General features: G+C 47.2%; 1 protein-coding gene across 4 annotated transcripts in view; it reads left to right on the forward strand.

Moving 5' to 3' along the window:
• The window catches only part of LOC115456483 (myeloperoxidase-like), a 131,332-nt gene that overhangs the window by 11,111 nt on the left and 98,303 nt on the right, over nt 1-21,918 (forward strand). For 2 of the 4 annotated variants that reach the window (XM_030185591.1, XM_030185594.1), the window contains exons 1-4: nt 1,553-1,700; nt 1,816-1,893; nt 2,031-2,124; nt 4,134-4,309. In XM_030185591.1, the coding sequence (XP_030041451.1) occupies nt 1,818-1,893; nt 2,031-2,124; nt 4,134-4,309 (346 nt within the window). In that variant the 5' untranslated portion in view covers nt 1,553-1,700; nt 1,816-1,817. Of the gene's footprint in view, nt 1-1,552; nt 1,701-1,815; nt 1,894-2,030; nt 2,125-4,133; nt 4,310-21,918 lie in introns of those variants that run through there. The other 2 variants (XM_030185593.1, XM_030185592.1) reach the window with 1 other exon arrangement.

The following is a 21,918-nucleotide window of genomic DNA, read 5'->3' on the forward strand; positions in this document are numbered from 1 at the left end:
TTCCCCGCCTCCCAACCACCAGTCCCGTCTCCCATCACCAGCTCTGGCACAGACCGTGTAAGTCTGCCCTCCACTATCCACACCTCCCAACCACCAACCCCTCTTCCCCCCACCTGCTCCGCCACCCAATTTTAGCTAAGGTTCTGAGGATCCATTCCTTCTGCACAGGATTCCTTTATGCATATTCCACGCATGTTTGAATTCCGTTACTGTTTTCATCTCCACAGCACTGCATAACCCTGGTAGCACTTTAGAAATGTTAAGTAGTAGTAGAACTGGCCAGTTCTGCAGTAGACCTTACTGCAGCCATGGAACTGCGGTAGTCTGGGAATGTGAGTTATAAGTTGTGTGATGTGTGAAGCAGTGCTCTAGTGACGATACAGGATATGTGATGAAGGGATGTTATAGGATGATTGATATGTTAGGCAGGAGATCTGATATTAACAGTTTGTGTGTTGCCAGATGTAGTAATCCTACAGGTTAAACATATGGAAAATAAGAAAAGCCATGCTGAGGCAGAGCAAGATCCATCAAGCTCAACATCTTCTCTCTGATACTGGCCAGCCCAGGTGAAATACCTGGCAGATCCAAAAAAGTAGATTAATTTTGTATAGCTCATTTCAAGGGATAATAATTTGTATGAACTTTTCCTCCAGAAACTTGTCTAAACCGCTTGCAAACTCCTCTGTTTGTAATTGCCTTAAGCATAACCTCTGGCAACAGATCCCATTAATTATATACTGCATGAAAAAAAAAACTTTATATGATTTGTTTCTAGTTTGCTGGTAGCTGCTTTTAAGAAAAATTGTCCTGTTTTGGTGTTTGGTGGTTATTAAACAATCATTCCACCCCATCATGATTTCATAAACTTTTGTTATACACATTTTCAGGCATCCTTTTTGAATGTGTGATATGTGATGCTGGCTCTGGAGATAAATATTCAGTGGCACACTGTTCAGAGATGCAATATTACTACTACTACTTAACATTTCTAAAGTGCTACTAGGGTTATGCAGCGCTGTACAGTTTAACAAAGAAGGACAGTCCCTGCTCGAAGGATCTTACAATCTAAAGGACGAAATGTCAAATTGGGGCAGTCAAGGTTTCCTGAATAGAGGTGTAGTGGTTAGGTGCCGAAGACATTGAAGAGGTGGGCTTTGAGCAAGGATTTGAAGATGGGCAGGGAGGGGGCTTGGCGTTTGGGCTCAGTGAGTTTATTCCACGCATGGGGTGAGGCGAGGCAGAAAGGGCGGAGCCTGGAGTTGGCGGTGGTGGAGAAGGGTACTGAGAGGAGGGATTTGTCTTGAGAGTGGAGGTTACGGGTAGGAACGTAAGGGGAGATGAGGGTAGAGAGGTAAGGAGGGGCTGCAGATCGAGTGCATTTGTAGGTTAGTAGGAGAAGCTTGAACTGTATGCGGTACCTCATCAGAATATGCTGGTTACCGGCCCTGCCTCTGTCTTGTGGCTCATTGGCATGATGACCAGATTTAGTATGAATTAGCAAGTACAGCTGTACCGAATAACATATTTTGCTCAAAACAAGCCAGTCTAATGGACATGTCTTTGTTCAGATTGTAGATCTCAAACTGACAGGACTTATATTCTGCATAAAAGCCACACTTGTCAGTTTTCCAGTTTGTTTTATTGTGGAAGCTGAAGGGCAGAAAATTAACCTGGACCCAGCTGCAACAATACTACTGGTACTATGCAACAAATATGGCTAGATGTATACTGAGGCCAGAGGCCTAGACACAAGGTACTCAGTGGTGCTAATAAAACAGGCTCTCTTTGTCTTGTGTGTTTCCCTTTGAACAGAGATGAGGACCATTTCGACTCTTTTGGGCTCTATGGTGATACTTGCCCTGATACAGACAACTAGAACATCCTTTTACGGTACCATATTCCTTTTTTATCCCTCTCCCAACGCTTTTCCTCTTTCGTTATTGTTTTCTTAAAAAAGTACTTTTGTATCCTTAGCAGAACTTCACTATCTGTTGCTCATCCTGTCTTTGTTTTCTTCCATGCAATAGATGGTGTCGAGGAGTTGGAAACCCCCTTTATTCTGAGCTGTGCTGAAGAAGCCAAACACCTTGTGGATGTGGCCTATAAACACACCAGGCAAAGGTGAGTCATTAATCCTGACACTGCACAGAAAGGCCAATGCAAAAAGCCACACAGAGTAGATTAGAGCCATTGACCACATGGCTTCCTGCAGTAATTAATGAGCATTAAAAGTGCAGCTCATTGTAAAATATTCCCCTTCCTGTCAGACTGACCCTATGTTATGCATCCCACTACATGGTGTCAGGCACTGCCATTTCCTAAGATGGCAGCTCTAAGGAAGTAGCATTGCTTCTGCCTCTTGAATGTACACCGAGGGGAGCGGGATGAAGGTGCTGCTTGACAACAGGGATTTTTTTTAAATGACAGGACAGGGAAATTGATTCAGGGATTGGGCCACTAGACTCCCGGGGCTTTTTGGTTTTGTGTCGGGGGGGGGTGGGGGGAGGGCTGGGGTGCCGCTAGATCACCAGAGCATTGTGCTATTATGTTAGGGGACAGGGGGTTAGATCAGTTTAGTTTGGGGAGTGTGTGTGGGGGGGTGCTGTTAGCTTTCTGCATTGGCCCCTTTCCCTGGTAATCTATGTCGGGGGCAGACATGGCAGTAAATTTCTCACGGTTTGTTCTTCTGGTGCTCCAGCAGAAATGTCTCTGCATTGCCACAGTTTAATTAATCACCTTCTTTGCATTCGTTTGAATAGGTTGTATGCTGATGTTAATTCAGGTGCTGCACTCCTATCTGCATCATTCACCCCTAATCGTGCATGTTGAACCCACGTTAACTATAGCTTTCTGGATTGGCTTCAGAGTAAGGGGAGTGGTCTGCTATCTTGTACTCATTCTCCGACTGTACTTCCTGTGCTCTCCACATGCAGTAGCTAGTGCCTTACTGCTTTCTTCTTGTAAAACAGTTGTGTAAGCTGGAAGCAAACCAACAGACAGGTAGCGGAATAGGATGGCCCTCAGGGACTATGGCCCCAGCCCAGTATCAGTAACTAGGAAGCTTGGAGAAGGAGATGGGGTTGGAGATTGGTTTGTTTGGCCCTTCCACCAAAAAGATGTTCCTCTGCACCTGAACCATAAGTCTCTGTGGAAGGGAAGAGAAGGGATTTCAGATTTAGTTCTCTTCTTTTCAACTGCAGCTCAAGGCGACTCACATTCAGGTGCAGTAGTGTAGGTACTTTTCTATTCCCAATCTACAGGATGTCTCCAGCCCCCCTAACCCCCCTAGCATCCCCCCAAGAAAAGCTCTGGTGGCCCAGTGGGATGCAAATCAAGCCCCCCCCCCCCCCGACCTGATGGTCTAGCAGCCCTCTTCCCCGCCCTTTGTACCTTTGTTGGAGGCCCTCCTAGCAGCGCCGCCTTGAAAATGATGGTGCCCAGCCCTGCCCAGTGCATCCTAGGAGGACTTCACACCATATAAGAGATCTCCAGCCCCCCTGAACGTGTCAGGGTGGTTGGGGGGACTGGAGGGTTGGGGTTCCTGTTCCTGCAGAGGGCTGCATTGGGGGGAATGGGGGGCCTGCTAGCATGCAAATGCATGCTGGACAGGACTCACCATTCCTCCTCAATGGCCTGCAAACCCTAACGCCAGCTCCAAGCTGGCATAGGGTTTGTCACAGACAGCATGCCAATGTTTGGTGAGCTGCGAGCTGATCATTGGGGAGGAATACGTTTAGCATGCATTTGCACGCTCCTTGCGCTGTTCTGCATGCATTTGCATGTTATTTGCGTTCAGAGCCCACAAGCGTGTTGTGTACTCTTATGTTTTTCGTCTCCGTTTTGCTAAGAAAAGAGGCTTTATTTAATTAGGCTTCCCTTAAAGGGCAGTGCCCATCCTGTTATTTAATTTCATGCCCCTCTTGGAAGTCTGACAATTTCACCATCTCTTTCATAGAAAGTGAGCGCCCAGAACTGTACACAGCGGGACGAAAATGTCTTGCACCTCCTTGATCTGAACTTGCCTTTAGTATCCTCCTGCGTATGCTCAAGTTAAGAGACTACTGCCTGGTTTTGACATATACCTGATATCTTTCACTATAACTGACAGAAGATAACCATTTATTTTCAAGTTTAAAGGCAAAAATGAAGCAAGACACTGTCAGCCCCTCAGATGTGATGTCCTTTTTCAAGCAGCCTGTCGCTAGAAGCAGGACTATTATAAGAGCTGCCGATTACATGGGGACCACCCTGCAGCTGCTGAAGGAAAAGATGCAGCACATCTACAGGAGACCCTTCAATGTCACAGGTAGAGTCTGCTGTGAGAATGAGAGTAAACTAAAGGACAGAAAGAGAGGATGTAGAGAAATGGAAAAGAGAGAGAGAGATGGGGGACAGTAAGAAACAAATGGAGAAATAAGAGATGATTTTGTCTGCATGGAGAAGCCATTGCTTGCCACTATTTGGGTTTCTGCCAGGTACTTGAGACCTGAATTGGCCATTGTTGGAAACAAGATACTGAGTTTAGATGGGTATGGTTATTTTTATGTTCTTATGTTACAGTTATAGATCACTGTAAGAGAAACTGATCAAACCATAGACGATGGGTGGGATGGGAAGAGCTATCGGGGGATCAACAAAAGGAAAGAGCTTTAATGTAAGGTGGAAGGTGAGTAGGAAAAACAGACTGAGTGCAGAGCCCGAGATCAGTTGGGCTTTGTGGTGTTGCACCAGAAAGAGGCAGACTGGAGGGGCACTACGATTCCTATATGCCAACATTACAGGGGATAGTAGACGTCAAGCAGAATCAGAGGAAAAAGGCCTTTATACTTTTTATCTCCGTTGCCTCCACGTATAGCTAAGAAATTATATCACTCTGTCAGATTCAACCTACAGATGAGACAAAATTCCAATCATTGATCAGGTTCTTGAGCCCACCTCTTTCTTACAGAAAGCTAGATTCAGTGGGAAATGGGCACGATCTCCGAACTTTAGAAGAATGGTTGAGAGTCTGGCAGTTAAAATTTAAGTGTTATACTCTGGGGAATTAATAACAATTCCGGTTTCTCAATTGATAATGCTCAAAAAAGTATAGAAACCTGATTCATTTATCAGTATATAAATATATTTTAAAATATTTTTAATATGTATGTGATAGTGCTCAGTACCGGGTGCATATCATTGAGCTAGTGGATAACTCGTTAAATAGCACAGGAACGGGAGTGAGAAAACCAAGATAGAGAGTACACAGATGGAACTGGGTCGCATCCAGTAAGCAAAGAAAAAAAGGAATGACAACTTGAGCCACAGCCCACCAACTGGCAGTAAAAAAGAGTACTAGAGACAGCATGCCCCTACAAGATAAGTGGGATTTTTAGAAACACCATAAGTCTTGATGTTATAGCATAACATAGAGATCCCTGACTGATATATATATAAAAAGTCTTTAATGTCATAGTACAGCGGAGAGGTCTGTGACTAACCAAAAACAAGGGGTAGGGAGGTAGGGACGCATAGTGCAGTGATGGTGGGCGTAGGTGCCACTAGCTCAGTGGTGTGCTGGAGCCGGCTCACACCGGCTCGCAAGAGCCGGTTGTTAAATTTTCTTCCGGCTTGCGAGCCGGTTGTTGCAAATAGCGAGCCGGCTCTGGCTCTCCTCCCTCCCTTCGGATCCGCCTCACCTCCCGCTTGTTTTTTAAATTCTTGGCTTCCAGCGCCGAGTCGCCGACTGTCCTGAGTCCTCCCTTGCCGATTTGCGCTTTAAAAATGGCGGCCTCGCAAGACTTCGGCTGAAGTCTCGGCGGCCATTTTGAAGCGCGAATCGGCAAGGGAGGACTCAGACAGTCGGCGACTCAGCGCTGGAAGCGAAGAATTTAAAAAACAAGCGGGTGCGCGGTGAGAGACCAGATCGGGAGGGAGGGAGGAGAAGAAGAATTTCATAAAACAGCTCGGGAGGGGGTGGCAGGGGGGAAAAGAGAGTCGCTGCTGGGCATGGGTGGATGGAGGGGGTCGTTGGACATGGGTGCATGCAGGGCAGGGGAGAGGAGGGTCACTGCTGGACATCTGGGTGCATGCAGGGCAGGGCAGAGGAGGGTCACTGCTGGACATCTGGGTGCATGCAGGGCAGAGGAGGGTCACTGCTGGACATGGGTGCATGCAGGGCAGGGGAGAGGAGGGTACACTGCTGGACATGGGTGCATGCAGGGCAGGGGAGAGGAGGGTCACTGCTGGACATCTGGGTGCATGCAGGGCAGGGCAGAGGAGGGTCACTGCTGGACATGGGTGCATGCAGGGGAGAGGAGGGTACACTGCTGGACATGGGTGCATGCAGGGCAGGGGAGAGGAGGGTACACTGCTGGACATGGGTGCATGCAGGGCAGGGGAAAGGAGGGTCACTGCTGCACATGGGTGCATGCAGGGGAGAGGAGGGTTACTGCTAGACATCTGGGTGCATGCAGGGCAGGGCAGAGGAGGGTCGCTGGGTATGGGTGCATGCAGGGCATGGGAGAGGAAGGTCACTGCTGGACATGGGTGCATGCAGGGGAGAGGAGGGGAGAGAGAAGAAATGCTGGACATGGATGGAGGGGAGAGAAAAGTGAGGAAGGAGATGAGATGAGGGAAAAGGAAGAGAGGAGAAAAACTGCACATGGATGAAGAAAATAGGCAGAAGCTGAGGACCAGAAATGAAGAAGAAAGGAGGAAAGAAAGAAATGGAAAGGAAGCCCTGGAGAGAGTAATGCATTGCCCCCCTCCCCCGCTATAGCCAGCTCTGCAATTTGGGGGGGGGCGCAGAGGTGGACGGGGAGGGGGGCGCAGAGGTGGGCGAGGGGGCGCAGAGGTGGATGGGGGGAGGGGGGGCGCTGAGGTGGACCGGGGAGAGAGCCTGTTGTTAAAAATTTACCAGCACACCACTGCACTAGCTCAATGATTTGCACCCAGTACTGAGTACTATCAGTTAAAATTTAATGCCAAGAAACCCAAAAGAGAGATAAGGTGAAGAAACAATGTGACAAGGTGACGGCCATGGCCAGAAGGATGCTAGCTGCATAGAGAGGGGTATGTTGATGCCCCTCTACAAGTCATTGGTGAGGCCCCACTTGGAGTATTGTGTTCAGTTTTGGAGGCCATATTTTGCTAAAGATGTAAAAACACTGGAAGCGGTGCACAGAAAAGCTACAAAAATGGTATGGGATTTGCATTGCAAACCGTACAAGGAGAGACTTGGCGACCTGACCATGTATACCATGGAGGAAAGGAGAAACAGGGGTGACATGATACAGACGTTCAAATACTTGAAAGGTATTAATCCGCAAACAAACCTTTTCTGGAGACAGGAAGGCGGTAGAACTAGGGGACATGAATTGAGATTGAAAGGGGCCAGACTCAGAAGTAATGTCAGGAAGTATTTTTTCACAGAGAGGGTGATGTTGAATGCCTTCCCGCGGGAGGTGGTGGAGATGAAAACAATAATGGAATTCAAACGTGCGTGGGATAAACACAAAGGAATCCTGTTTAGAAGGAATGGATCTATGGAATCTTAGCGGACATTGGGTGGTGACGCCGGTATTTAGAGAATAAAACCGGTGCAGGGCAGATTTCTATGGTCTGTGCCCTGAGAAAGGCAGGGACAAATCAAACTCGGATATACATATAAAGTATTACATACCATGTAAAATGAGTTTATCTTTTTGGGCAGACTGGGCTGGTTTTATATATATACATATATATATGTTCTAATTGGTTTTTATCAATAAACTAGTAAAAAAGGCCCGTTTCTGACAAAAATGAAACGGGCGCTAGCAAGGTTATATTGATTAGTTGTTTTTTGTTAACCAAATATTTAATATGAAAGTATTGTAATGAGATGGAGTAATAGTGAAGGGTGTATAATGAGGAAGGAGGAGGCCCTGTGTAGGACCACAGGTGCGGTCCTTTTTGACAGAGTGTTTGTGTGTGTAAGACAGAGAGACAGACTGTGTGAGACCGATAGTGAGTGTGTGTGAAGAAAAGAGATTACTGACTGAGGTATTTCAGGAATGAAATGCTGGTAAAAGAATTGTCAATACTCCTTTCAAGTAATTAAATGTTTGTAAGCATAAGGTAAAAGGCAAGAAAGCTTTCAAAAATGTTGTTTTGTGAACTGCAGGTTTAGTGCAAAAGCAGTGCTGAAAGTGCTTTATCATGCACAGTACTTCCCAAGGAAGCAGAACCGCAGCAAAGTGAATTGCAAAGTGGAAAACTAAAAAGGCAACCAAACCCTCAGTATTTTTCATGTTAACATGGGAAATACACATTGAATGTAAAAGAAATCTGTGTTTTCTGTTCCGTCTCCCCCTCAGAAGCACAATGGTACCGTGTCAGCGACTGCAGCCCTTAACCCTTTTATTGCCACATCAACGTTAACACTTCAGGAGCGAGCTTGCTCAGCTGGTTTGCTTGCTGTTGGAAGAGGGGTGGAGGAGTTGCTTCTTTTAGGATCATGTTAAGTGTTTCCCAATCTGCTAGGGGGAAGCTGTGTCATTTGTAACCCTGCCTCGCGAAAACAATTCTTCAGAGCACAGAGTAGTAGTCAGCCCCAAGCGCAGGAGCACCAACAATAAGACCATCGTTGATTGGTTGCAAAATCTCTTCCTGGTTGCTAGGAAAAGGAGTGGGTGATTTGTTGCTGTCAGGGTGATTCCTTGCTGTCATAACTTAAAGGAGGCGGATGTTCGTTCTCGTGCGTTGCCTGTAGATGTAAAGTGAGATGCATGGGGGGGAGGGGTTTCAAGTGTACAGCGCTGCGTACGTGTAGTAGCGCTATAGAAATGATAAGTAGTAGTTGTGGTATCGGAAGGGGGGGGGGTTGTGGGTGAGCTGTAGGAATTTGAACTCTGACACTGGGATGGAAAGGAGGCGGATCTTCGTGCTCGTGTGTTGCCTGTAGATGAGAAATGAGATCCATGGGTGGAGGTGAGGAATTTGAACTGTGACCCTGGAAAGGAAAGGAGGCTGATCTTCGTGTTTGCGCGTTGCCTGTAGTCAGTGCTTTTTTTGTAGAAAAAAAGGTGCCGGTACTTATTATGGGCGGGGTCACCACATATGTCTCCACCCCTATGATAGCCACACCCACATTAACCACACCCCCTATACCAGCCATGGCGCATATAAACAGACATTATTGAAAATATTATAGTACTATAGGAGAAAAAAATAACGTGTTTTTTTTTCATGATAAATAATCTCTGTAAGCTCTTACAGCTCCAGTATACCCAGTGCAAAATAAGACAGCCAATGTAAATTCTCAAATTGGACATATTACAAACACTAAAATGAAAATAAAATGATTTTTTTCTACCTTTGTTGTCTGGTGACTGTTTTTCTTTGCATATTGGTCCCAGTCTGTGATTCTGCTTTCCTTTGTTTTCGCTTAACTCTTCTGTGCCATTTGTCATTTTTGTCTCGTTTTTCTTTGCTTTCTTCAATATTTTTCAGGCTCTCTCTCTGCCCAAATTTAATTCATTCTTACTATCCATTCTTTAATTTCCTTCATCTACCTGTGGCTTTTCATCTTTTCCTCACCCTTGTTCTCCCCATGCCCCTTCCTCTTATTCTCCAGTCTTTCTCTATTCCCCTTTTCCTTCCAGCAGCTCTGCTTTCTCTCTCCATCCTTCCAGTGTCTCCCCTATTTCTTTCTGCATTCTTCCATCCAGCGTCTTCCCTCTTTCTCTCCCCATCCTTCCGTTTTCCCTCTCTCTCTCTCCCCATCCTTCCATCTGTTTTTCCCCCTCTCTCTCCCCATCCTTCCATCTGTTTTCCCTCTCTCTCCCCATCCTTCCATCTGTTTTCCCTCTCTCTCCCCATCCTTCCATGTTTTTCCCTCTCCCCAATCCTTCCATCTGTGTTTTCCCTCTCTCTCCCCATCCTTCCATCTGTTTTTCCCCTCTCTCCCCATCCTTCCATCTGTTTTCCCTCTCTCTCCCCATCCTTCCATCTGTTTTTCCCCTCTCTCCCCAATCCTTCCATCTTTTTCCCCTCTCTCCCCAATCCTTCCATCTGTTTTTCCCTCTCTCTCCCCATCCTTCCCTCTGTTGGTTTCCCTCTCTCTCCCCAATCCTTCCCTCTGTTGGTTTCCCTCTCTCCCCAATCCTTCCCTCTGTTGGTTTCCCTCTTTCTCCCCAATCCTTCCCTCTGTTGGGTTCCTTCTTTCCCCAATCCTTCCCTCTGTTGGTTTCCCTCTTTCCCTCTCTCCCCAATCCTTCCCTCTGTTTGTTTTCCTCTTTCCCTCTCTCCCCAATCCTTCCCTCTGTTTGTTTTCCTCTTTCCCTCTCTCCCCAATCCTTCCCTCTGTTGGTTTCCCTCTTTCCCTCTCTCCCCAATCCTTCCCTCTGTTGGTTTCCCTCTCTCCCCAATCCTTCCCTCTGTTGGTTTCCCTCTCTCCCCAATCCTTCCCTCTGTTGGTTTCCCTCTCTCCCCAATCCTTCCCTCTGTTGGTTTCCCTCTCTCCCCAATCCTTCCCTCTGTTGGTTTCTCTCTCTCCCCAATCCTTCCCTCTGTTGGTTTCCCTCTCTCCCCAATCCTTCCCTCTGTTGGTTTCCCTCTCTCCCCAATCCTTCCCTCTGTTGGTTTCCCTCTTTCCCCAATCCTTCCCTCTGTTGGTTTCCCTCTTTCCCTCTCTCCCCAATCCTTCCCTCTGTTGGTTTCCCTCTCTCCCCAATCCTTCCCTCTGTTGGTTTCCCTCTTTCTCTCCCCAATCCTTCCCCCCCCCCCCCCCCCCCCCGCGACACTCCGGGCGAGTCCTGCACTTAGTTTTTTTTTTTAAGACTCAGAACGTGCGAACGATGCAGCCGGCAGCGATTGAAAGAGGCTGTCTGGGCTGGCGTCTGCGTCGGAGCTTCCCTCACCCTCTGCGAGTCCCGCCTTCGTTGTTACAACTTCCTGTTTTGCGGGACTCGCAGAGGGTGAGGGAAGCTCCGACGCAGACGCCAGCCCAGACAGCCTCTTTCAATCGCTGCCGGCTGCATCGTTCGTGCGTTGTGAGTGTTAAAAAAAAAAAACTAAGTGCAGGACTCGGCCGGAGTGTCGCGGGGGGGGGGGGGGGGGGCGCGGGGCGGGCAAAAAAAGGTGCCGATGCATTGGGGGGGGGGGGAGTTTTGTTTAGTGTTTGTATCGGAAGGGGGGGTGCTGAGTTGCATGAATTCCTAGGTAGGGGGAGGAGTAGGGAAACACGCGTAGCGTGTTTCCCTACTCCTCCCCCTTTCCTTGTTTTTTTGTGGAGCAGCTGTGCTGGCAACGTCATCCTTGGCTTCACCCAACTCAGCCAATCAGACGTGCTACACGGTCTGTGAGTGTCATTGCTCCGCCCACGAGGTCATCACGTTTGACGTGTGGGCGGGGCAGACAGTCATGGATGAAAAATTGATCTCTGGCGCCTCACATTTAGAACGTTGGAAAAGTGAGGCTTCAGAACGTTGGTGGTGCGTTTTATATAGAGAGATTACATTTTATTTCTCAATGATCTGCTTTGTTCATTTTCCGTCGTGGAGTTTGCAGACCGTCTGCCTTGGACACTATTCTTGAATTCCAGTGACCTTCTCTGGAAATTCCACTTCTACTATTACATAACCTTGGAATCAGGGCTGGTCCAACCCAGTAAGCGGGGTAAGCCCTGCAGGGGGGCGCCTCCCTCCCGCGGCCCGCCCAGCTGTTCGACGACGGGTAAGGTGCAAACCTGCCTGCCCATGCGCCTTCCTGGTTCCTGGCTTGCTTCCCGCAACATGGCGCTGCTCTTGCTTCTCTCTTGTCTCCTTCCAGCCTTTCACTCTCGACGTCACGACGACGCCTCCTCCACCTGCGGCACCTTCGTGCGCGCGCACTAGTGCGTGCCTTCCAGTTGCGGCCCTGCTTGAAGCCGAAGCGTCTCTCGCATCTCTCTGAGTCCTCAGGCCGGCACGCTGTGCCGCAGAGCTGTGTGTGGCACGGTGTAGGGGGTCTCAGTCAGTTCTGGCAGTTGCATTCGAATCAGGACTCAGGAGTCAGACATAAGTAAGTTGTATTGCAGTCTTTTGCAGAGCTTGCACGTGTGTGTGTATGTGTATGAGAGGAGTATTTGTGACCTGGATTGGGGGGGGGGGGTGTCTCTACTGAAATAGGAGGCACTGAAGGGATGGAGAAAGGTGCTTTGGTAGACCTGGGATTCTCAGAACTTAAAAGGCAGAGGGTGCTGCATGGGCATGGCAGGATTTCGGTGTATTGCAGGGCTCCTCCATTAAGTGGAATGAGCAGACTATCAGCATAGGAGCTCCAGAGCGACTGGCTACAGTGTCACATGCTTAGAAGGGAGTAGCCAGGGATGAAGACCTGCAGGAGAGAAAGAGTGCTAGATGGGGGGGGGGGGGGGGGGGGGGCACCAACTGATAGTCTGCAGGGGGGCACCAGAGACCCTAGGACCGGCCCTGCTTGGAATGGGTAGCTGCTTTTGCTGAGGCCCCATATGGCCAAGCCCTCTACAGAGTGTAGAGGCAGATGCCTCGGGCAGGCAAGATGATGGTGATCTGTGACCTACCAATCTAATAGTGCCTTCACTGGTTGCTTCTCTACTTTCACAGAGACTATCAGTCCTTTTGGTATGGTAGATGCAGTATCTCGGGTGGACACTGATTTTGTATTGGAGCCGTTTGCTTTGTGGGTCCTTCTGAAGTTTCCCTGCAGCTTGGTGGGCCCCATGGTGGGGCCTGACGTTGCGCTCTGCAGTTCATGGGTACTATTTTGCCAGTTGCTTCCTTCTGTACATCTGTAGTCAGAAATAGGCCTAGCCCTTTCATTACTGTTGTGATAGTGTGTGCTGGGTGACATTTGAGTCTCCTTGTACTTCTTGTCATTTTCAGAGTTTTTTCCTCTTTCTCTCTCTTTTATGCAATTGTGCCTCCTTCAGGGCTACAACTTCCTGGCACAGCTCTGCCACTTGGGTCTGCAAATCCTTCTCTTGATCCATAGTCAGCACTTGTCTCTCAGCCTTTGGAATAAGCATAGCACTATCCTGTGTTCTCAAAGAGGCTATGTCTTTTTGTAGATGCCTAGTAGATTATTAAGCAAGCCACTACATTCATCTGGGCAAAAGTCCTGGCAGGCGGCTCAGGGATTTTCTTTGCCCCTACTGAAGCCAGACTTGCTCCCTCTTCATCTCTGATCTCTTTGAGCAGCTATAGAAACCCAGGAGGGTTTGCTTTCCTCTTACGGAGCCTCAAGGTACATGATGAGCTGCTGCTGGTTGGGGGGCTGGGGTGATCAAAAGGGAGATGAGCTGCTGCTGGTTGGGGATGGGGGGTCAAAGGAGAGATGAGCTGCTGCTGGTTGGGGGGGTCAAAGGAGAGATGAGCTACTGCTGGTTGGGATTGGGGATAAAAAGGGGCATGATCTGCTGGTTGAGGGGTCAAAAGGGAGATGAGCTGCTGCTGGTTGGGGGAGGTGGTCAAAAGGGAGATGAGCTGTTGCTGGTTGGGGAAGTTCAAAATGGAGATAAGCTGCTACTGGTTGGGGCAGTTCAAAAGGGAGAGGAGCTGGTTGGGGGGGTTGCAGAAAGGGAGAGCTGCTATTGGTTCCCGGGGGAGGGGGAGAGGAAGAAATGCTGGACCTGGGGGTGAGAGGACGAGAGGTGCTGCTGGATGGGAAGTGATGAGAGATGATACTGGACTTCAGTGGGGGATATGAGGGGAAGAGGTGCTGCGTGACCTGGGCTGGGGGGTTGAGAGGGAGAGGTGCTGCTGGACCTGGGGGGTTGAGAGGGGACAGTGCTTCTGGACCTGGAGGGGAGGTAGAGGTGCTGCTGGACTGGAGGCAGGGGAGGGAGAGTAAACTGTTGCTGGACTCAGAGTGAGAGAGGGAAAGATGCTGCTGGACTGTGGGAGAGGGAGAGAGACTAAATTGGGGGAAGAGGAGAAGAGACACTCGACTCAGGGAGGTTGAGATGCATACTGCAGGAGGGGGGCAAGGGAGAGATACTAGCCACAGGCTGGGGGATGTGGTTGGGAAGAGGGAAGTGTGAGAGAGAGACATAGAGAAGAGATGTTGGGCATGCAGGGAGCATTGGGACAGAGGCATAGAGGGAAGATACTGGACAGGGAGGGGATGGGGACTGATCACAGGGGGAGGAATAAGAGAGCAGATACTGAATTATAGGGGGAGCAAGAGATTAGGACACAAAGGGAGGACAGATATGCCAAATGGACAGGAGACTCTGGAAAGTAAGAAAAAATGGAGAAAAGTAGAAGAGACACGGACCAAATTGAGTAGAAAAATAAAATGCTCAGACTAGAAAGATAGAAAAAAAAAAAGCCATTTTATTTTGAATTTATCAATTGGACCATGTCAGCTTTGGGAAATATGTATCTGTTACTCTAGTTTTGCCGTATATACAGAGGCTGACTCCTTGAGGTTTCCAGTTCAGTTTTTTGCCTTCATATCTCAGTTACTGATCTGTTGTCCCTTGCTTCATATACATTGAGGATCTGTCTGTGTCTTGCGTGTATGACCGTGGTGTGGTCTGCTAACATGTAGTTCCGTGTAGAGATCTTGTAGTAGTCCCATTTGTTCTGTTTTCTCACTAGGTGGTGTTTTAGTGTTTTAGGACCTAGTGTAATATTTACAGTGCTATATTTTCATGCATAACGTTTTGCTGTTTGAGTCTTGGTTGTTGGTGCTGTTATGGTATGGTAAAGTTACAACTCATTTTTTGCACAAGTTTATGCATAGTGTTTTGCAGTGGAGGGATTGTGTGTTGGCCTTACTGAGGTGGAATCAAAACTTTAATTTAGTTTAGTTGTCATTACATTAGACAGGGCTTTAGACGTTTTACAGTAACTGATATGTGTTGAGGTGCAAGAAGAGCCTGTTGATCATGTAACAAATCTCATGAGGCAGCAAAATCAACAAGCTCTCTGAGATTGGGAAGGGACAGAGGGAGAGAGATTTAAATCTGCTTTTATTCAGTTGCTACCTCTAGCCAGGGCCGCCAAAGGGGGAGGGGCAGATACACTGATGCAGGAAGGTAGGTGGCAGGGGGTGGTGGTGGTGTCCTGAGTTGGGGGGGGGGGGGGGGACAGCGGCTGCGTCCCGAGAAGGGGGAGATGGCTACAGCGGCTCTGTCTCTCGGTGGCTCTGCTTCTGGCCACTCTGGGACCTTCCCTCTGCCGAAGTGAAACACTGCAAATGAGGGCCTGGGAAATACTGTGTTGTTGGCAAATGCACAGCTAACAAATATGGCTCTTAAAGAACTTCTTCCTTTTGCTTCAATGTACTTATGTGAAACCAACTTCTCTTATCTAATAGTTCTCAAATGTAAAATGACAAACCAGTTCTGTCTGGAAAGTGACCTGATTTTGGAAATCAGTACACTGAAACCGAGATGCAGCATGTTTATTTCATCCAAAAAGCCCAGATCTCCCATTAAAACTATAAAAACAAACATGTGTGCCTATATTTCACCATGTTTTAAGACAGTTCATACTTTCATTTTAATTGGTTGTGGTTGCATTCCTTGTATGTTCTGAAGACAGCTTCTTCTTCTGTGTCATTGCTTTGTGCAATAAATTTTTAATTTTAATTTGGTATGTGCATAGTAAGCTCCTTTGGTCCATTGGAGCCTAAGTGTCATTGTTCACTTTTACTCAGTTTGTAAGCATAACACACCAACTGTCAAGGGGCCAAACAATTTATATGAGACTGAAATATAACAGATCATGCCAACGTTGTCTTGTTCTATATGTCAGTTACAGTGACCTAATCTAACCTTACAAAAGTCTTGCTGAGTCACTAAATCCCTGCTGCTCGGAGCTTGGGGTTACTCGGTTGAAATTTGTTCGACGTAGGGGGTTACTTGGCTTGAAGAAGTTGGGAAACACCATTATAGCCAGTCCTAATAGAGCAGCAAGCAAGGTCCCTGGAGTAGCCTAGTGGTCTGTACAGTGCACTGTGGAGAAGGGGATCCAGGCCCATAATCCGCTCTATTGCACTTGTGGTGGAAAGTGTCAGCCTCCCAAACCCCACCAAAAACCTACAATACACACATATAGGTAACACCTGCAGCCATAAGGGCTATTGTTGTGGTGTATAGTTGGGTACAGTAAATATTTGGGGTGGGTTTTGGAGGGCTCGTCATAGGGGATAAGGGTGAGATTTGTACCTTGGACCTTTTATGTGAAGTCCACTGCAGTGCCCCCTTTGCTGGGATGTCTGTGTGGCCAATCTACTAAGAATGCTGGCTCCTCCTACATCCCAATGGCTTGATTTTGTGCGTTTTTCACTTGGATGTTGTTGTTTTGGGGTTTTTTTTTCAAAAATTTCCAAAAAGATAGATGCACTAAGCACAAACATGTCTAGCAAATAGCCATTTTGGCCATGTTCACCACTTGATTTTTGGATGTTTTCAGTAAAACATCCAATGTCGGATTTAGACATCATATCGAAAATGCCCCTCCATGCGACTTTGGTGCATATGTTATAGAATAACACCTAGAATGTATATGGTCAACTGGCAATTATTGATGCCTCTGACGTGCATGAGTGCTATTACTCTATAACATATGAGTAGAGAGGTGTGGTAGCCGTGTTAGTCCACTTTTAAAGGTAATCATCAATAGAAATAAAACATGGAAAAGAAAATAAGATGATACCTTTTTTATTGGACATAACTTAATACAGTTCTTGATTAGCTTTCGAAGGTTGCCCTTCTTCGTCAGATCGGAAATAAGCAAATGTTGGTAGATGACAGTATATATAAGTGAAACATCAAAGTGTTTCAGTGACAGTCTAACAGGATGGGGGTGGATAGGTGAGAGGAGGGTGATAAACAGAGCAATACAACTTTATGGTTTATAATGGGCTAGAAAACCCAGATCTTTGTTAAGTCCTGTCTGGTGGATGTCAAAATATTTAATCATTCTACTACTACTAAACATTTCTATAGCGCTACTAGATTTACGCAGCGCTGTACAAATGAGCATGAAGAGACAGTCCCTGCTCAACAGAGCTTATAATCTAAATTGGACAGACGAACAGACAGGGGTGGGGAAATTGCAGTGGTGGGGGTGATAAGTGAGGGTACTGAGTAAGAGAGTCATGATTAGGAGTCGAAAGCAGTAGCAAAGAGGTGGGCTTTAAGCCTAGATTTGAAAGCCAGAGACTGAGCCTGACGTATCGGCTCACGGAGTCTATTCCAGGCATAGGGAGCAGCGAGATAGAAGGATCGGAGCCTGGAGTTAGCAGTGGGGGAGAAGGGGGACGACAGGAGATATTTACCCAGCGAACAGAGTTCATGGGGAAGAGTGTAGGGAGAGACGAGAGCGGAAAAGTAATGAGGAGCTGCGGAGTGGATGCACTTGTAGGTCAATAGGAGAAGTTTGAACTGTATGCGGAAGCGGATAGGGAGCCAGTGAAGCGACTTGAGGAGAGGGCTAACGTGACTATAGGACTCTGGCGGAATATAAGACGCACAGCAGAGTTTTGGACAGATTGAAGGGGGGAGAGATGGCTGAGCGGGAGACCAGCGAGAAGCAAGTTGCAGTAGTCTAGGCGAGAGGTGATAAGGGTGTGAGTAAGGGTTTTGGTAGCGTCCTCGGAAAGGAAAGGGCGAATTTTGTTGATATTATAGAGAAAGAAACGACAGGTTTTGGCAATCTGCTGAATATGAGCAGAGAAGGAGAGAGAGGAGTCGAACATGACTCCAAGGTTGCGCGCAGACGGGACAGGGAGGATGAGAGTGTTATCTACTGAAATAGAGAACGGGGGGAGAGGAGAGGCATTCTGACTTCAAAGGTCTTACATTCCTGTATTGTTTTAAAGTTACCATTCAGGATACTTACTATTAAATCACTGGTGGAATCCTGGCTGGCACTGGCATTTTTCATGTGATATCTATGTAAATTAAATCTTGAAGAAAAAGCCAATTTGCTAAATAGATACTTTTGTTCTGTTTTCACTGAAGAAAATCCTGGAGAAGGACCGCGAGGGACTGGCAAAAGTACACCTGAGAATGGAATGGATATAGCACCGTTCACGGAAGAGAGTGTGTATGAACAAGTTGGAAAGCTAAAGGTGGACAAAGCCATGGGACCGGACGGGATCCACCCCAGAATATTGAGGGAGCTCAGAGAGGTTCTGGCGGGTCCTCTTAAAGATTTGTTTAATAAATCCTTGGAGACGGGAGAGGTTCCGAGGGACTGGAGAACGGCGGAGGTGGTACCTCTTCACAAAAGTGGTGATAGGGAAGAAGCTGGAAACTACAGGCCGGTAAGCCTCACTTCGGTTATTGGAAAAGTAATGGAAGCCATGCTGAAGGAAAGGATAGTGAATTTCCTAGAAGCCAACAAGTTGCAAGATCCGAGACAACATGGTTTTACCAGAGGGAAATCGTGCCAAACGAATCTCATTGAATTCTTTGATTGGGTAACTGGAGAATTGAATCATCGACGTGCTATAGACGTAATCTACTTAGATTTTAGCAAAGCTTTTCACACGGTTCCCCACAGGAGGCTCTTAAATAAACTAGATGGGCTGAAGATAGGTCCCGAAGTGGTGATCCGGATTAGGAACTGGTTGATGGACAGACAACAGAGGGTGGTGGTAAATGCAGTTCGCTCGGAGGAAGGAAAGGTGAGTAGTGGAGTGCCTCAGGGATCGGTGCTGGGGCCGATTCTGTTCAATATATTTGTGAGTGACATTGCCGAAGGGTTAGAAGGTAAAGTTTGCCTATTTGTGGATGATACTAAGATTTGCAACAGAGTGGACACCCGGGAGGGAGTGGAAAGCATGAAAAGGGATCTGAGGAAGCTAGAAGAATGGTCTAAGGTTTGGCAATTAAAATTCAATGCGAAGAAATGCAAAGTGATGCATTTAGGGAGTAGAAACCCACGAGAGACTTATGTGTTAGGCGGTGAGAGTCTGATAGGTACTGAGGGGGAGAGGGATCTTGGGGTGATAGTACCCGAGGATCTGAAGGCGACGAAACAGTGTGACAAGGCGGTGGCTGTAGCGAGAAGGTTGCTAGGCTGTATAGAGAGAGGTGTGATCAGCAGAAGAAAGGAAGTGTTGATGCCCCTGTACAAGTCATTGGTGAGGCCCCACCTGGAGTATTGTGTTCAGTTTTGGAGGCCGTGCCTTGCGAAGGATGTTTAAAAAAATGGAAGCGGTGCAAAGAAAAGCTACGAGAATGGTATGGGATTTGCGTTCCAAGACGTATGAGCAAAGACTTGCTGACCTGAACATGTATACCCTGGAGGAAACGAGGAACAGGGGTGATATGATACAGACGTTCAAATACTTGAAAGGTATTAATCTGCAAACAAATCTTTTCCGGAGATGGGAAGGCGGTAGAATGAGAGGACATGAAATGAGATTGAAGGGGGGCAGACTCAAAAAGATGTCAGGAAGTATTTTTTCACGGAGAGGGTGGTGGATGCTTGGAATGCCCTCCCGTGGGAGGTGGTGGAGACGAAAACGGTAACGGAATTCAAACATGCGTGGGATATGCATAAAGGAATCCTGTGCAGTAGGAATGGATCCTCAGAAGCTTAGCCGAAATTGGGTGGCGGAGCAGGTGGGGGAAGAGAGGTTGGTGGTTGGGAGGTGAGGATAGTGGAGGGTAGACTTATACGGTCTGTGCCAGAGCCGGTGATGGGAGGCGGGACTGGTGGTTGGGAGGCGGGAAATACTGCTGGGCAGACTTGTACGGTCTGTGCCCTGAAAAAGGCAGGTACAAATCAAGGTAAGGTATATATATATGAGTTTATCTTGTTGGGCAGACTGGATGGACCATGCAGGTCTTTTTCTGCCGTCATCTACTATGTTACTATGTCTTTAGCATCTGGCTTGTTTCTCCAATATAGCATCCTTCGTCACATTTTTTACACTGAATGATGTATACCATATTGGAAGATGAGCATGTAAAGGATTCCTTTATGTTGAATATTTTTCAGAAAGTCTGTGGTGTCTTTTATGAAGCAGTTTATTTTGTGCACAAGATGTTTCAGAATTCCCTCTATTAGCCCAGATATTTCCTCTGTGAGTGTGCCAATACCCAATATGATTGGTCTGCCCGGGTTTCCAGGTTTGTGGATTTTGGGTAGCATGTAAACTGTGCCCACAGCAGGCTGGTTTCTTCAGCAACATTGCCCATGCGGATGGCATAGCTGCATATGGGAGGCTCCTAAAAACATCCACACTGGACCATCAATACTCACCAGAAACTATTACAAAATTAATCAAATTTATTTTAACTCACAACTACTTCCGCTTTAACAATGATATCTATCTAAAATAATGGGCACTGCGATGGGCACCCCAGTATGCCAACCTTTTTATGGCTGAGCTGGAAGAGACATTTCTGAATACATACCAGACCAAACCCCTAAAATACTACCGGTACATCAATGACATTTTTATGATTTGGACTGAGGGGGAAGAAACTCTGAAACAATTTTACAATTCCTTCAATACATACCATCCTACAATCAGATTCAAAACTGACTACTCCCCAGAAAAAGTCAAATTTTTGGACACCACGGTCTCAATCAGCGATGGCTATATACAAACATCTATATACAAGAAACCCACAGAAAGATGCAGCTACCTCCACAACTTCAGCTTCCACCCTTCACATACAAAAAAGATCCATTATTTACAGCCAAGCCACAAGATACCACCGTATCTGCTCTGACCCAAGGGACAGAGACAGGCACCTTGAAATCCTGACTGCATCCTTCAAACAGAAAGGCTACAACCCCAAAATAGTCTCCAAGAATATTGCTTCCTCCCTCAAAACACCCAGGGAAAATCTGCTACAGTACAAAGAAAAACGAAAGCCACAGACAGAATCCCCCTTTTAGTGACATACAACCCAGAGCTGGAAAAATTAAGAAAAATCATAAAAGATCTTCAGACTCTACTCCAGGAGGATGAATTACTGAAAGAGATATTCCCATCCCCACCAGTGCTGGCTTTCCAACAGCCACCCAGCTTAAAACACAAGCTAATTAGAAATAAGCTCCCAACACAGACTCAAAAAGAAGAGAATGGCACACATCCTTGCAATATATCCAGCTGCAAGCTATGCCAAAATATTTCACAGGACCCCACAGTCATTCACAAAGGAAAAATATTCAACATAAAGGAATCCTTTACATGTTCATCTTCCAATGTGGTATACATCATTCAGTGTAAAAAATGTGACGAAGGATGCTATATTGGAGAAACGTGTCACGTTTGTGACCGTTTCCTTGTCTGTGCTCACCTCGCTCTCTGGTGGCCAGAACCGGTGGCTGCTATGAACTGTCACATGTTCCAGACTTCAGCTCAGTCCAGTCCGGATCTTCTAGGCTGCCAGACTTGCTTTTCTTGTTTGTGCCTGAACAGCATCCATAGCTGCCTTGTGATTCCTGCAGCTACGCTTCAGCAGCTGATGGGCTTTATTAATCACCTGGAAACTTCTGTGTTTGCCTTTGCATCGTCTAAGGTCCCTGGTATGTGGGTGTACGCTGTGCACTTCTGCCTAGTCCAGTTGTAGTCTGAGTTCCTTGTCTGGTTCTAGTTTGTTTGTGTGTTAGCTTTGATTTTATTGCTTAGTTCCTAGTCTTGTTTCTGGTCTGCCTTTCCTTGTCTTGTGTTTGTGTTTCTTGCTTAGTGGCTGCTTGCAGCTTTCAGTCCTGACTCTCTCCTGTCTGTGTTTATCTCTTAGTGGCTGCCTGGCAGCTTTTAGTCCTAACTCTGTTGTGTGTTGCCTGTTGGTATCCAGCTCCCTGCCCTGTCCTGCAAAGTCCTGCCGGCTGCCTGCACCCAGGGGCTCAACTCCTGGGGAACGGCGGTCAAGTGCAGGTGAAACCTAGCTGTTTCCTGCTCTGCCTGTTCCAGCTTGGTTGCCTCTGCTGCAACTCCAGTCCGGGGTACCTG

The sequence above is a fragment of the Microcaecilia unicolor genome, chromosome 13 (genome assembly GCF_901765095.1).
Source record: "Microcaecilia unicolor chromosome 13, aMicUni1.1, whole genome shotgun sequence".
NCBI classification, from domain to species: domain Eukaryota; kingdom Metazoa; phylum Chordata; class Amphibia; order Gymnophiona; family Siphonopidae; genus Microcaecilia; species Microcaecilia unicolor.